General features: G+C 42.0%; 2 protein-coding genes across 2 annotated transcripts; both read left to right on the plus strand.

Moving 5' to 3' along the window:
• Positions 1 to 2,335: 2,335 nt before the first annotated feature.
• On the plus strand, positions 2,336 to 5,520 carry nkx2.3 (NK2 homeobox 3). The gene is made up of 2 exons (XM_079169301.1): positions 2,336 to 2,926; positions 3,996 to 5,520. Exons 1-2 carry the CDS (start codon positions 2,536 to 2,538, stop codon positions 4,637 to 4,639), a joined length of 1,035 nt encoding a protein of 344 aa, XP_079025427.1. The 5' UTR covers positions 2,336 to 2,535; the 3' UTR covers positions 4,640 to 5,520.
• Positions 5,521 to 8,007: 2,487 nt separating this feature from the next.
• On the plus strand, positions 8,008 to 10,973 carry nkx3.3 (NK3 homeobox 3). Its single transcript, XM_079169452.1, has 2 exons — positions 8,008 to 8,432; positions 9,024 to 10,973. The coding sequence occupies exons 1-2, from the start codon at positions 8,156 to 8,158 to the stop codon at positions 9,551 to 9,553; spliced, it is 807 nt and encodes a 268-aa protein (XP_079025578.1). The 5' UTR covers positions 8,008 to 8,155; the 3' UTR covers positions 9,554 to 10,973.
• Positions 10,974 to 15,491: the final 4,518 nt, after the last annotated feature.

Genomic DNA, 15,491 nt, shown 5'->3' on the forward strand with positions numbered 1-15,491 from the left:
TTTTAAAGAACCCACCATGAAAGTGAATTGTGAAGAAATGATTGAAATGAGCCCGCTAGAGTGGAATGTAGATTTCATTTTATTCAGGGTTTATTGTTCTCTTTTGTTTTGAGTCCAACACATGTGTCCATTGCTCTGCAGTACATCCGGGCTGACCTCTGCTGTGAGCCTGGCCTTGCCCAGCTTATCGCGATGATTTCTGAAATGAAGATGATGTATTGGAGGGTCGCATTCAGCACCCGAGCAGCTCCTCGACACTCTCTGAGAGTCTGGGTTTTGTTACAGGCAGGAAACAGACTCTTCCGCTCAGTAAACACGCTTCTCTGCTTGGCCACTTTCGGGCTGCCGGTGGCACGCGAAGACCACTGATGATGGTGGTCAGATGGGGACTCGCGAGGCTGTGTGCACGTGCGTGCATGTTTAGGGTTGAAACGCTAATTGAAGCCATTAAGCTCAGTGTCAGGCGTCTCTCACCCGTGACGCGTTGATTTGACATGAATAAGGCTGCAGCGACTTTTTTCTCTTATTAGTCTCTTAAAAGCGTAATAGTTTGAGACGTGTTCCCCTTCCTATTAAACCATCTCAGTCTTTGAATTATGTGCAACTAAACTCTCTTTTTGTCGTCCTCTATGTGCAAAGAACACGGACTCCAGTGTTTGGTCTGTTGTCTCTTTGAATCATTGCACCCAATAAACAGGACTGGGTAAATATTTGGGAAACAAATTGAACAGATTTACAGCCTTTTTAAATATTTTACGAGCCAATACATTCCACTTAAGTCCTCGTAAATTCCTCATAAAACGCGCGGAAATCCCCTTCGACATTGTGAAAATGATCAGCGTTGTCTATATAACGGAATCTTCAAATATAACGTTGCTCAAGTATAGGGCGCTATCTCAACTGACCATTCAAAAATCTCCCTTTCTCTCTTTTTCTTTTAGCGGGAGGACATTTGGAGCAGGCCCTTAGCTAAAACCTTCAGTACACTAACGCCTAGTTTCTCCACAGACCAAATGCCTTCACCCTGCTTCGCCACTTAAACGGAGCTTTTTAAAAAGACATAGATCTCCAGAAGAGGGGAAGAAGCTTCCCTAATCTAAACAGCGCCTTGTTGATGGTGAGCGGATGAGATTATGTCGGCAAGCCCTCCTTTTCTTTCCACACGGTTTAGGAGCAATGGGCCTTCAGAGCCTGGCGCCTGCACTTGGCCACAGATAGGCGACCAGCAGAGAGGTGTCCCGTTACAGCGCGTTTGCCCTTTGACACACAGGTACAATTCGTAAAGAGCAATTTCCCATATTTTCTTGATCTATTAATGATTTATTAAATATGACAAAACGTGTTGGGAATACTGCTCACATGAATCCGGGACTCGAGTTATACGCCCAAATTAAAGAACATTTGTGAAACTAAACGTATAACTTTTTAAAGCAGGTGAAATTATTGTTGTTATTATTATGATTATTGTTATTATTATCCTATTCAAAGACATGTTTAAACAATATATTGAATAATAGGCCTACAACATTTTACTAACCTTTACTCGTTGCCGCACATGAAATTAATCAAATCAATTGAGGAAAATGTCTCAATAAACGTTTTACCCATGCAGGACTTGTTACCAGAAATACTGACCTAAGGTCAAGGGAAAGCATCGTGGCCAAATGTTAGTGGAAAAGAACCCTACAACTGTCTAAAATTAAGGCGAAATAAATGAAGCACTATTTATTTCCTTCATGTCTCCTTCGGCTGCCAATTTTATCTAATTTCCCACAGTTGCGGCATATTATCTTATCCGTGGATTGCCGAGACAGGAAACGAAGATATGCCTAATCTTAAAAGAACCGTAGTGATGATGGGAAGAACTGTGATGTCGTGGGACCATTCAACAGAGACAAGGGGATACATAAATGACACTAAAGTTTACCGGACAAACTCAAACAATTAGGCTACTTAACAAAGGGATTTTGCCGTTTAAACGTTAAAATTACACAAAATTAAAAAGGCTTTCGTGCTGCCTTTTCGTTTTTTTCTGTTTTCTGCTGAGGAAAAAACAGTATATAATAAAAAATGCCTTACCTTTAACACCTTAAACAGTCTGAGAGGGGAATCGATTGTGATATTATTACACACACACACACACACACACACACACACACACACACACACACCGACAGAGAGAGAGGCTGATCGGTCCCTCCCCCGCTTCAGGACGTCACTGAAAGGGAGAGGACAGCATCTTGGCTGACCCAGCTCTTTCTCTAGATAACTGAATTCAGCCGACCAAACAGGATCGACCTCTCTCTTTCTCTCTCAGCCCTCCAGTCATAGACACACACAGCCAGAGGAGAGGGATGTCACAGCTGAAAGAAAACCAGTCTTCCTCCGTCTGCATGAAAAACAAGCAGTGTGCGGCCATTCTTCACGCCAACGCACGGGGTATTTGCTTCTTTTACGCGCCGTTCGGAGACAAATTGGTCCAATTTTGTGCCTGTTGACTATCTGTTATCCATCATCGCTCTGTTGGTGGTAATAATGCTCCCCAGCCCGCTCATAACTTCTTCCACCACGCCTTTCTCCGTGAAGGACATTCTGAAGTTAGAGTTGCAGCAACAATCTCACGAGCACCAGCTCCAGTTTATCTCCTGCTTCGGTCTCTCCGGTGCGCTGTCACAGCCGGGAGCTTTCCCAAATAAGCCGTTCCGCTCTCACTCACCGCCCTCCTGCATGTTGGCCGGTAGGGATAGTCCAAGTCCCCTTAGCTCCGGTCTCTCGGAGGGCGAGGAGAGGATGTCGTACCTGAATACACTCGCGGCTCAGGACCGGCTGGCAGAGTCCGGTCTGCCGGGGGAGATGTTCGGCAACCCGGCGCAGAACCACTCTGCAGACATCCGGCTGGAGACCGAGCAGGAGGAGCAAGATAGCAGTGAGTACAATGATGTTCATCCAAAACTGAGCGAGGATGACGATGATGACACCTTTCGTTGTTATAAGTAATTGTATAAATATTAGCATGGACAGAAATTACAGAGGAGATTCATACGTTCATTAGCAGAAATATTTGCCTATCTTGCGAAAAAAACATAAGGCCAAGATTTAATTTTTTAAACCGGCTGTAATATAAATCTGGAGAAATAATTACCGCGAACTGACAAGTTATCATTTGTTGATTACTGTAAAAATGACGTAAAAACGATCGCTAAATTCACCAAATGAGTGAATACACGATCAACTGCTAAAGCTGGAATGAGATTTACTAATAGTATAAAATGTAATTTAAATAAAAAATGTATTGCATTGAATTGCTTATTTTTTGTAAATATACAGTATAGGCCTTTAGAAACATTGCACGATGGGCGCCAATTGTTGCATGCTGCTGATTTGCTGCAGGTTACTTAGTCGCTGTATGAAGCTTGAAGCCATTTAAATGTTGTTTGCATCTGAAGTGATTCGTATTCTTAACAAATAAACCCATAAACAACAAATTCTAGATGTTGCCTAATTAATGTGCATTAAACAGTCACAGAAATCGGCAGAAATCTTACAATAAAATGTATTTACCTTCTTTCCAAGATCTAAATATCATATTTGTTCACGAATTAATTGAGAAATTATTTTCACTCTTTCATTTAGGTCCTCTTTGAAATTACGTTTTTATTTATTTCCAAGTGAAAAGGCCAACTTGCAAAAAGACTGGTAAAGAAATGTCCAATCCATGTAGGCCTACACGTTACTATTTTAAATTAATATTTAAATTAATATTCTAAGCTCAATATTGTGAGGAAATAATGCAAATTATAGGTCATATATTTTCAAAATTGCTACTTTTCTTTTTTACATTTTAAGAAAGTTTTTATTCTTTTAATAAATTAATATATGTATATATCAGAGTGATTAGATTGAGAAATCATAGAGAGTTGGATAATAATATACATGAGTAATTAACTCGTCTTGTTAAACTCTGATTGACATTTAAACGTTTCACCCCCACGCAGAGAGCTGCGGTCCGCTGCTGGGTGAGAGTGAGGACCCAGACTCAGAGAAGCCCGCCACCAAGCAGCAGAGGACCAGAAGGAAACCCCGCGTCCTCTTCTCCCAGGCTCAGGTGTTCGAGCTGGAGCGGCGTTTCAAGCAGCAGCGTTACCTGTCCGCCCCGGAGAGAGAGCACTTGGCCAGCTCGCTGAAACTCACCTCCACGCAGGTCAAGATCTGGTTTCAGAACAGGAGGTACAAATGCAAGAGGCAGCGGCAGGACAAGAGTCTGGAGATGGCAGGTCATCACCATCACCACCACCACCACCCACAGCCGCCGAGGAGGGTGGCTGTGCCGGTGCTGGTCCGGGACGGGCGGCCTTGTCTGACTGGATCTCAGAACTATAACGCTTCTTACACAGTGGGAGCTCCGAACCCGTACAGCTATAATGGCTATCCAGCCTACAGCTACAACAACTCGGTGTATACTAACACTTACTCTTGTACGTATTCTAGTTTACCTGCTCTGCCGCCCAACAACACTCCTGCTAATGCTTTTATGAACATGAATTTGGGAAACTTCGGCGCACAGACGCAAAGCCATGCGCCCCAAGGAGCACTCGTCACACCCTGCCAGGGAACTCTGCAGGGCATCCGGGCATGGTAGCGCAAGTCTTTACGCACATTAAGAGCCGGGAGAGACTTCTCTGGGATGGCTGAATGAACTCAAGCATGTAAACTTGATCAACTAATGCAACAAAAGCACAATTCCAAACTCTGAAACACAAGAAATATAGGCCAGTTGGCTGTAACTGAAGGCAGGCCGAGGAACCCATCGACTGAGATACAAACGATATGCGCATTTTTAACATTTAAACCTGCATTTGGATACATGTGATTGTTGGATTAAATGTTATAGCAAAAATAGCAAAAACTGTGCGATGTGGCCTATGTGTGGCAAAAATAAAGACTCGTTTTATGTACATTTCCATACCAACAAGTTTCTATGCGTATAAATAACCCATGATAAATCCATGTTGGCCTAAAAGGCCCATACATTCAATTAGACCTCTAAAATGAATTGCAAGAAATAACAAAATGGACCACAGTGGCTAGATAATGCAATATTATTAAGTATTACGTTTTTTTCCCTTTGTACCAGTGTGATTTATTTTTGTCCAGCAGACTTTGTTTTACTCTAAAAGTAAATGAGATGAACGATAGGCTGAACTGATTAAAACGGCCTCAAGTTACAATGACGACAATTCTCTCTGATGATGAAAGTAAATGATACAACAAACATGACACACATGACTGTTGTTCTGTACTTTGTGTGTGTGCATCTGTAGCCTATGCGTGTGTATGCGTGTGTGTGTGTGTGTGTGTGTGTGTGTGTGTGTGTGTGTGTGTGTGTGTGTGTGTGTGTGTGTTTGAAACGACTGAGTAGCCAATACATTTATGTAGAAATGTACGCTTCTATGCCTCATATACGTTTGTGATTTTGCTTTAAGCAGGTGTTATTTCATTTCACAATTCATATCAATCAGGATGGGAAACTCAAATAAATTCATGTTGAGTTGAACTTATTCTGCGTACTTTCTCATCGTCTAAAATCTTTTCTTAACACACATTTTTTTCCTGTGAGAACGCTTGTGTTAGACTTTGGTCTGAGACAAAAACCAGAAACAGAGAGAATTTAGAGGCGAGCTAATGTCCGGTCAGGATTCAGAGATGGACATTAACCAGACAACCAACATCCTCGGGAACCCACAGAGCGAATAAACTCACAGAACGTCGGATGATAAATATTGTTGATAAAAATCTCCTTGAGGCATGACATGAAATAAGTCCAAAATGTATATTTACATTCAAAATACGACTTTAAATGCATATTAAAAATAATAATTACGTTTTAATGAATCGGTACGTTTATAATTGGTATACTACCATAAAAATTACCCACATTTTCACTCACTTACACTCGAGGGCACACACGCCGTCAATCGGAGATGGACTTAAGCAAACACCTATGCACGGTCGAATACGCAGACACTATTAATGGAGATGAATGGGAACGTAAACAGAGTGTTTGTCTCCTCTGATAGCCTCACTGGCCACTTCCCCTGGCTACTGCACTGCCGGTAGGACATACCTGGTGTCAGCTCTAAGTGCTGCAGAGTCACTCGTGTAAATAGAGCTGGCGACAGGACGGCGATGCCTGAGGACGCGGCCTGGCCATGGCTGCTCTGACAGGCGCTGTGATCGCTATCTTGTGCTTCCAAAGATAGCAGCTCGGATCATCGCCGCGCTAGGCGTGGAGTTTCCCCAAAACAAAGTCTCCAATGGCAACCACTCAAGGGGCTCACAAAGGAAGCAGGGCCCAAATATGGAGAAGGAAAAGTGCGTGGAGACGCCAAAGTAAAGGCTCTCCTCGGCTATTATTACATTATTTAATAAAAAAATAAAATGTTATGAAGCGTCTGGTAACATTTTAATAAACGTGGATGCTGGTGTTCTACAGATTGTAAAAACCTCAAAGACGGTGTGGAAGCCAACATATAAATATATGTGAGTATATATATATATATATATATATATATATATACACACACACACACACACACACACACACACACATGTATATACATACTTATGCACACATATACACATACATACAGTATATACGGAGGCTGACGATATGAGTGCATTCGGACACAGGCAGGACTTTTGCTTGTTATGCGTTAGTGAATAAATGGCTTGAAATCAACCACACCATTTATTACAGCAAGAATGTTACGAAGTAAAGAGTTACATTCTAACATGCTTTGCTGAATTAAAACGTAACATTTAGAAAATGTGGGGACGACATCTCATGGGCTGAACGAACCAGAGGTTTCCCCATCCAGACATGTTGTGACACTCTGATGCCAATTTGCTTTCTGTGGCCAAAAAGCAGAAAGATTTCTCTGTTTAATCAGAGGAAGAAAACAAAACAACACGGAGGAGGCAGATCACTGCATCTGTCATCGCGTCTCCTCGACGAAGAGTAGGTCTGCTGATTGTGTAACGTTTGCGCGCACGTGTGCGTGGGAGAGAGAGAGGGGGGGTAATGCCTAGAGTTGCCATTTTTTCTTTTTCGAAGCCTCTCCATGTTGTAAACAGGTGCATTGTGACCACATGGCGGCGCTACTCACCTGTTTGAGCGACAAGGCAGGGAGTCATCTCTTTATGGTAAATCAGATATTCTGTGACATTTCTGTCTTGGGTTTTGTTTTCACACTTTATAAACATCTTAGTCTCCAAAAGATCAGACTGGTAAATTTAAAACGTCACAGCTTTTTGATTTAAAATATTCACAATTGTGTGCACGGTACAGAACAATTACTTCACAATGGTGAAGATACTGGATACTGGATAATGGATTGAAGCAAATTTAGCCATTTTAAATTATAATGGACTTTTCAGAGTACAGCAGAATTGAGTGGAAGCTAACATGAAAGTTCATAGGCTGCTGTATTGGGGAAGCTTTCCCACATGCGAAAGCCTTTGCTGCATTTTACGCATGCTTAGCGAACTTTACGCACCAGATTTTCTTAGTAAAGTTTACATATAAATATACTTTTTTAAAACTAACAGTGGCTTAAACAGACCCACTTTGTAAAAAAAAGTTGATAATATCCACTCTGAGTGTCTGACTCGTGTTCAATATTCAAAGTGATTGAAATGAGCAAGTGTCCAATAATCTCCTTATTAAACAGGATCTGGCACATTTAGCCATATGGAGCGTGTTCTATTCCTTGCCTTTGTCACGCAATAAACTACTACAAATCACACGTCACAAAAGTGAAATACATCGTCTTCAAAATGAGTGTCCGTTGTCCTCATGATAGCGCCGAAACCAGCATGGATCTGGGCGGTGCGGAGGAGGGACCAGGCAGAGAAAACAGCCTATCGAAGGTTAACTGACGCTGCTGCTGAGAATATTGTAAAAGACTTGACAGCTCCTGGTGTAGGCTGTTCAGCAGACCGGACTTAGATCACCACAATCAAATTAGAGCAACTAAAGCGAGCGGAGAAAAGTAAGGACTCAGTAAGGACTTCTGCTTTCATGTGGCTGATCTCTTGATGCCTCCACACAACTCGTATGCGAGCGTGAGGAAATATCCGTGCGCTTATTTTAATCATGACATTAAGTTTTTCGTCCTTCTCCATCAAAGACATCCTCACAGGACGTGATGCCCGAGAGAAGCTCGGGACCAGGTTCACAGAAGAGCTCTGTGCACCAAAGCGCAACATCTGCACCGGGCACGCAACGAGAGTCCCCAATCTGTCTCATCAAGACGCGGATGAGAACTGCATCCACCCGGAGAGACTTCCTGCTGATCTCAGTCTGTCTGTTGGAAACCTTCGATCTGATACCCACAGAGAGGAGGCCGCAGGAAAGGAGACTGAGCTCAGAGGTGAGCAGTTTTATTCCAATCGGCAGTGAGGTGTGAGTGAGTGAATTCTAAAGACAAATATGACAATAAATTGAGAATTTCGTTTGTTTCCATTCAGATTAGAATGATAAAGTCACGAAATTCAGGAAGAAAAAAAAAAATAAAATCCTGATTTGGAAACAGGATGAATTCGTCTCGCCATCTTTTTGAGATAACATTTGGGTTTGACAAATTGCATGATGGGTTGTTTCCAGCAGCATTTACAGTGGTTACATTTATTCACCTTTCCCCCCAAAAAAGTATTTGAATAGATCCAAAGATCTCTATAGAACCATATGTTATTCAATTTAATAGCTGAATTGTGTTTACCTTGTCGGGACACGGCTTAAAACAGAAGCATGGCACCAAAATATTGTATCTGAGGATTTTGTTTAATCTAAAAGCCGTATTTATTCCATTATATCTGCAGATTTTCTCACGGCGTCAAAGAGATAAGCGAGAGAGTAAAGCCTGATTTTGGCCAACATCAGCACCTTGTTGAAGTGACCTCTCCGCCAGTATCATACGGCGTTATGCTTTGGACACTGATGTCATCTCCTTTGTCTTTCCTAGGCGCTGCAGACCAGCAGCCACACACTGTGGAGCGGGATAAACAGCAAAAAGAGGAGGAGGAGGCGGAGGAGGAGGGGTGTCACCACAGCGGTGAGACGGTCAGCTGTTCGTCCGATGAGCAGCGGTGCAGGCCCTCAACGAAGAAGCGCTCCAGGGCCGCCTTCTCTCACACACAGGTCTACGAGCTCGAACGCCGGTTCAACGTGCAGCGGTATCTCTCGGGTCCTGAACGAGCCGATCTGGCGGAAGCTCTGAAACTCACAGAGACCCAGGTGAAGATCTGGTTTCAGAACCGGAGGTATAAAACCAAACGGCGCCAGACGGCGGCCGAGCTGGTGGCGTATGGCTCACCAAAGACAGTCGCAGTAAAAGTGCTGGTGAGGGACAACCTCAAGCAGTACCAGCAGGCGAATGGAGTACACATCCCAATGACTGTGCCGCTGTACCACCAGGCCTACCACCCCTACCTGCACTACTACTGCCAGCCCTGGAGCATGAACAGCATGTCCTGTGGAGGGATGCTCACATGACTTGGACAAGTGTCTCTCCCAACTCAAGGTGTTGGCAGCGTTTTGTACACTCAATGGATTGCCCTGTCTGGTCAAACTGACTGAGACTGCACACGTGTTTTTGTTTTGAATATTTGTTTTATATTAGAGTGATTTTGTGTCTTAGAACCAGAACCAAGTTTGACATTTCGGCCAGTGGTTTAGGGTTAAAAAAAAATGCAAATGCCTCTCACAATGAGCTAAGTTTAGAAATATTCTGTAAATCTTTAATCAAGAAAATAAAATAGTATTAAAACATTCTGTGTTTGCCTGCAGTGACGATTAGCGTTGGCATATAAAGCATTACAAATCTCTGTTAATTGATGAGATTATTACTGTGTGTAGAAAAGTTTAAAATTTACCACCAAGATTTGAGTGTGGTTATAATTTTTGAATGATTTTCAAGAACAAAAATCCTGATCTTCCGGGTGTAGGCTATTTTCAGAATCTAATCGGATTTGCTTGATATTTGATTTCAAGACACAACGGGGAGGAGACAGTACAGGGGTAACGGGCTCTGACATATATGATACAATATAGAGGTCTTTTTTTCATTTTTTAACACCCTGATACCATATTTGAGCATTCCCATGCAGGAGTGATTTTTTCTTTTTTTTACAGGATTCAAATAGTACATAAATGTTACAGTGTGGGTCATAAAGGTGTGTTCTGCTACATGCACAATACAATACAATCCTGTCTCTGGTTCAGAGGTTTGTTTTTCCCATCACAATGTTAAACAAAAAGTTGTTTCCTCCTTCTGTATAACAAAAAGTAATTCTGCCCCTAATCTGCTTATTTTTAATTCAAAAAAATATAATTCCATAAATATATTAAGGTTTGATTAAACCATCTTAAATTATTTATCCTTTATACCAACCCAGAGCTTCATTTTGACATAGAGGGAGGGTATTTAGTCATGGACTGGGTCCATAACAAATATTAACGATGCTTGTGAGTGTTTCAATTTAAAAAACTGAAATGTATGGTTTAATCCAAGTCATTTTCATACAAAGCCTGAATATCTCAATAACAAGAAAAAAAGAGAGTAAAATAGCTTGAAAGTGATATTTAGTGGGTAATCTAAATGATATCCTAATTCAGCTTACTTGATAAAAGTTTATTCTTTAAATTGAAAAATGTATACAAATACTTAAAATACCTCCAGTGGGTCTGAAATGTTGTAGCTGCAGTTAATATCTACAAATGATTTACAAATGATGTGTAAATACAGTTTGACCAGCCCATAAGATGATCTGTATGTTGCTTTCTCCCTCCTTAATGACTGACACATTCCACTATAGCGACCAGACAGAGCAGAAAGGAATCCTGAATTTATACAAACCCAATGAGAAAAAGTATCTTATCTCAACGTGTATAACCAAGACTCTGACATTTTAAGTAGGCATTTATTATATTTATGGGACATCTTTATGGGACAACATAACACCTGCAGGAAAACATTATTTACATGAGGCTAATGGACCTTTTAGGAACCTTTTGGAGAGTGCGTTTGTGTGTGAGCGTGGAAATATAACTGTAAAACGTTCCATGCAAAGAAATGCAGACAGCAGCTAATTTTGTGAACTGATTTTGGTATTACAATGACACTTTACTGACTAAACCAGATGCATTTTAGAAGGTGAATATTTACTGTTCCTTTTGAGAAGGTGTGTGTGTGTGTGTGTGTGTGTGTGTGTGTGTGTGTGTGTGTGTGTGTGTTAAGAGTCCTGCATAGGTCTCCTCTCTACTGTGTGCTGCATGAGTCAGAGAGGGTCAATAGACCGTGGAGATGTTGCACCATCCAGCCGGGCTGCACAAGACAGCGCACATTAATCACGCCTTTCTGAAAAGACTGCACTCATCCCAAAGATATGTACATGATGGCCATACTCGATAAGAAAATCAAAACTAGGGCTTTGGCCTTTAACTGCTGGCCCTTTTGTGTGGCATTATGGAGCCTGCAGGCTGCTGGGAAGGGCACGCAGAGCACACAGTCCGCCGATGTACAGATAAATAGATAAAAGAAGTTTTCTCCTGGACAGAAAACAATAAAATAAAAAATAGATATTAATGTTCACTGATGTCACTTTGACATACAAGGTTGTGTGGTCATGCACAAAATGTTTGCCAGTATTTGCTTACAGCAAGGTACCATGTCTATTTAAGTAGATATTATCATAACAATATTACTACAACATAAAAAGAGAAGAAGAACTGTCATGTAAAATAAGTACTTCAACTTCCCTTTTCCCACGACGAGCTGCTTTGGAGGAGAGGATCACCTTGTGCCATCCGCTGGGCTGGCACCAGACCAAACCTCATTTATCTCTTATATCAAAACACCACTTCAAACTATCTTAAGTGGTTGACACAACAGGTTTCTGGGAGGGAGGAGTACTGCACATAACACTCATATTGACAGTGCGCCTGTAAATCACTAGGGCTACATTAAGTTTAATTATGTTCATTTGCACAGGGTGTTTTGGCTGTTGCAACAGAAACAGTCATGGTATTGCATTGTGGCTCCGAGGTATGCCGCTTTCTATGTGCTCTGATTAGTCACATTGTGCTTGTGAATTGTTGCTTCAGTCATTGCCGTCTACCGTGACTAGATACGCGTTCTTTCCTTTTCCCGCACCCAGTGATGTCACACGGATGTAAATTTCCATTGAGAAGAAGTATAGGCACTGAAAAAAAAGTGAACAACACAACCCAGATGTTGATCACTATGGACCTCATATTAAATTACAATTCTGATTGATTTCAAATCGGGCTTATATTCACATGTTTTGACCATTATTCTTATTAGTTTTGGTAAAACTGTAATCACCAAGTTAATTGCTGAAATCTAGGAGAATGGCAACATTGCTACAACAAAGCCTGGGGGCCAAGACGCACGAGCAGTCGGACGATCACAGAGGTTAGAAATCAAGCCAAAAATATTATTTGAAGGTAAATCTAAATGTGAGCACACTTAAAATATATGTATTTGGTATCAATTCATTGGCAAGTGCGGTTGATCAAAGTTGAACCATGTTTGCAAATAATCTTCCAAACATGTGGTTAACCTTGGGATTTGTTTAAAACCTGTATGACTCTGTTTCCATTCAACTTTCAAGCTAATTTTAAGAACATTTATTACAAATGTATTGTGAATTAAGTGTGTTTCCATTAACTGGTTTGGAGTGAATACAAAAGTTTACACAAAGCGCAGTTTCGTCAGAAGTCTGCCGCTATGCTTTACGGTGTTTCCATACACCATATAGCGCACAAACTCTTTTGTGACAAAGGCAAAAAAAACACCTCAAGCGAGCATCAAAACTGTGTTTGTGCAATTCAAGAAGTTTTATTGAATCGTGCCATTTCCATACAGCTTTTCTAATACTTCAATCTGCGCAGAAAAATACGTTAATGCAAACGCGGCTACTGTCCGTGTGTTTCTTTGCCCTTCAGACGTCTTTGCTACATTCTCACATCTCATCAATTGTGTGCTGTTCCAGGCAGTAGTCCACTGATCCTTCAAACATTACTTGCATGTATAAATATGTAATGCTCAAGTATGTAAACACTTTGAGTCGTGCTTTATTAGCGTGTCTCCCCGTGAAGAGGCTCACCGAAGAGAAAGAGAGACAGCGACAGAGAGACTGCAGAGACTGAAAGGAGCCTGAAGAACATGTTCCTTTGCCTCTTCAAACAATCAGCGCCAGATTCCACAACTAAACAAAGCATTAAAGGCCCGATCTAAATGTGGTCTTATTAATGCCAGTAGAAACAAGTAACTTCCTGTTGTCTTTTTGTTGCAGATATCCCAACGGGGAGGAATGCGTTGAGGGTGGGGCCGAGTTAAAGCGAGCAACACAGGAATGACAGTCCTCACCTAATCCATGCTCGACTTGCTTTTAAGATCCAGATCTATTGATGGACAATTCTCACAGGGCTCCCGAGCAGCAATTACACATGCACCTCCGATGCGCCTATTGTAACAGGACTTATTTTCTCAAGGGCATTGTTGATTTAGACAATATCATCTTCACATAACTGCTGCTGGCACCGAGACTGCGACGGGTAATATGAGAGGATTTAGAGCTCACACGAACGCAAGGCTGGGAAAGGGTTCCCACTTTATGACTCCGTTGTTGACGGTGCTATCAGAAACAGTTACAACAAGTGCTAAATATTTAAAAGATGTAGTGTGTGTTTTGCCGTGTGTCTTAATGCGTTGGCCCCTCGGCAGACACAGGGGCAGGACTCAGGAAGGAGAGGGGTCATTATTAATACCTCTGTTTAAAGACAGATCTACTTCCCTTTGACCTGGTCTCACACACACACACACACACACACACACACACACACACACACTCACACGCTGCAAATAATCCTACCCAGAGGACTCTACAGGCTTGTTCCAGAAACTATTAGCAGATAGCATCAGTGTATGTAGGAATGTAAACATTTACAGTAAAGCTGAAAGACATCAACTCCCCCTGGGGAAGACACATCCATCACGCCAACCGCATCAGCACTCACAAGCCCCCCCCCCCCCCCCTTCCAAAAGTTATTAGCTATCACACCTTGGTGCACAATTTGAACCGATTAAGACGATCAGCACACATTAATGTCCTGTCAGTGAAGTTGACTGCTGCATGCTGCAGTGTACAAAGTTACTGCAAACTATTTTCATTTAACAAAGCAAAATATGTTTTGGGAAAACTGGTTTACATCTTTTGACTAAACTTGTTTGACGTTTGAGGCTGGGCAGTGTAAAACCCAGCAGTTGTTGTGGCCCACTGGTCATAGTATTGAGCCTGTAAAGAAATGCATTGATCCCAGCTCTGTGTTTGTCAGAGCAGGAGCCGGGGTCATGGAGGGATTAGAAAGAACAGAAAGATGAGCCCACCCAGAACTTTCAAAAACAGACTCATTTGAAGGAAGTAGCACAGGTCTAGTCTACACGATGTGTGTGTGTGTGTGTGTGCGTGCGTGTGCATGTGTGTGTCTTAGTCCATTAGGAGGAGATATGGGGTATTCAGGGCTGAGAGTTTGAGTGGAGGCAGATTAAGGAACAGCACAAAGGTAAAACTCATGAGACCACGAACACACCCCCTTGCCAAACACTTCATTGCTTGTATGCACAGTTTATATTTTTGCACAATTATAAATGAAAACTATTGCTGAAACATACAAAGAATATTGAATTTAAACTATGAAAAATATAAAACATATACAGTGTACCACAAGAAACAACTGGAAACGTAAAGGGTTGTATGACGTGTAATGTGTCTGTATATGCATTTGTAGAAACAGTGTGTCTTTCAGTGGTTGAGGGATGAGTATGCGCTGAGCTCCTCTGTCCATAGATGGACAGGAAGTCTTCCAAGCTGCCTTATTTCCTTCCTCCGACTCCTCTTCGCTCTCATGTCTCCCACACACATGCTCAGACAGACACACACTCCTCCAGAGCCGGTCGCAGGAATCCAAATGTTTTAATTAGCGGTGATAAGCGGAGACAAGGAGAGCATTGAGCAGCTCTGACACACAGAGAGACGACTCCTATCAGAGGGTTGATAAAGAAACTCCTCAGGCCCACTTACGGCCTCTCAAGCTTCCCTCCTCCCTCTCCTCTCCATGCTCTCTCTTTCCACACCTCCAACAAGAGGGACTCCCATCCCTGCTGTGTGAAACAGAGTATCCAAAGTCTTTTAAGAGGCCAGCTTGTTGTCTTATCATCACAACCCCAATTTAAACTAACTTTCACTCATCTGCTTGCTGTTTTGGTTTCCCGTCTTCATGTGTGCAGTGGTTGTACTCATCTGTGCCATGTTTTTAGTCTTTGGAGTAGAATTATGTTCTGGTCTCTAGATCACATCATTAACCGAAGAGCAACAGGAATATATTTCACAAGGGGTTGGGACGGAGA

Source organism: Pholis gunnellus (genome assembly GCF_910591455.1).
Source record: "Pholis gunnellus genome assembly, chromosome: 11".
Lineage (NCBI taxonomy): Eukaryota > Metazoa > Chordata > Actinopteri > Perciformes > Pholidae > Pholis > Pholis gunnellus.

What these genes read in the sequence shown, in the direction of transcription:
- nkx2.3 (XM_079169301.1), top strand. Translation starts at nt 2,536, where the DNA reads ATGCTCCCCAGCCCGCTCATAACTTCTTCCACCACGCCTTTCTCCGTG. An exon ending in GCAGGAGGAGCAAGATAGCA is followed by an intron (nt 2,927 to 3,995) that starts GTGAGTACAATG and finishes ACCCCCACGCAG; the next exon opens with AGAGCTGCGGTCCGCTGCTG.
- nkx3.3 (XM_079169452.1), top strand. Translation starts at nt 8,156, where the DNA reads ATGACATTAAGTTTTTCGTCCTTCTCCATCAAAGACATCCTCACAGGA. An exon ending in AAAGGAGACTGAGCTCAGAG is followed by an intron (nt 8,433 to 9,023) that starts GTGAGCAGTTTT and finishes TGTCTTTCCTAG; the next exon opens with GCGCTGCAGACCAGCAGCCA.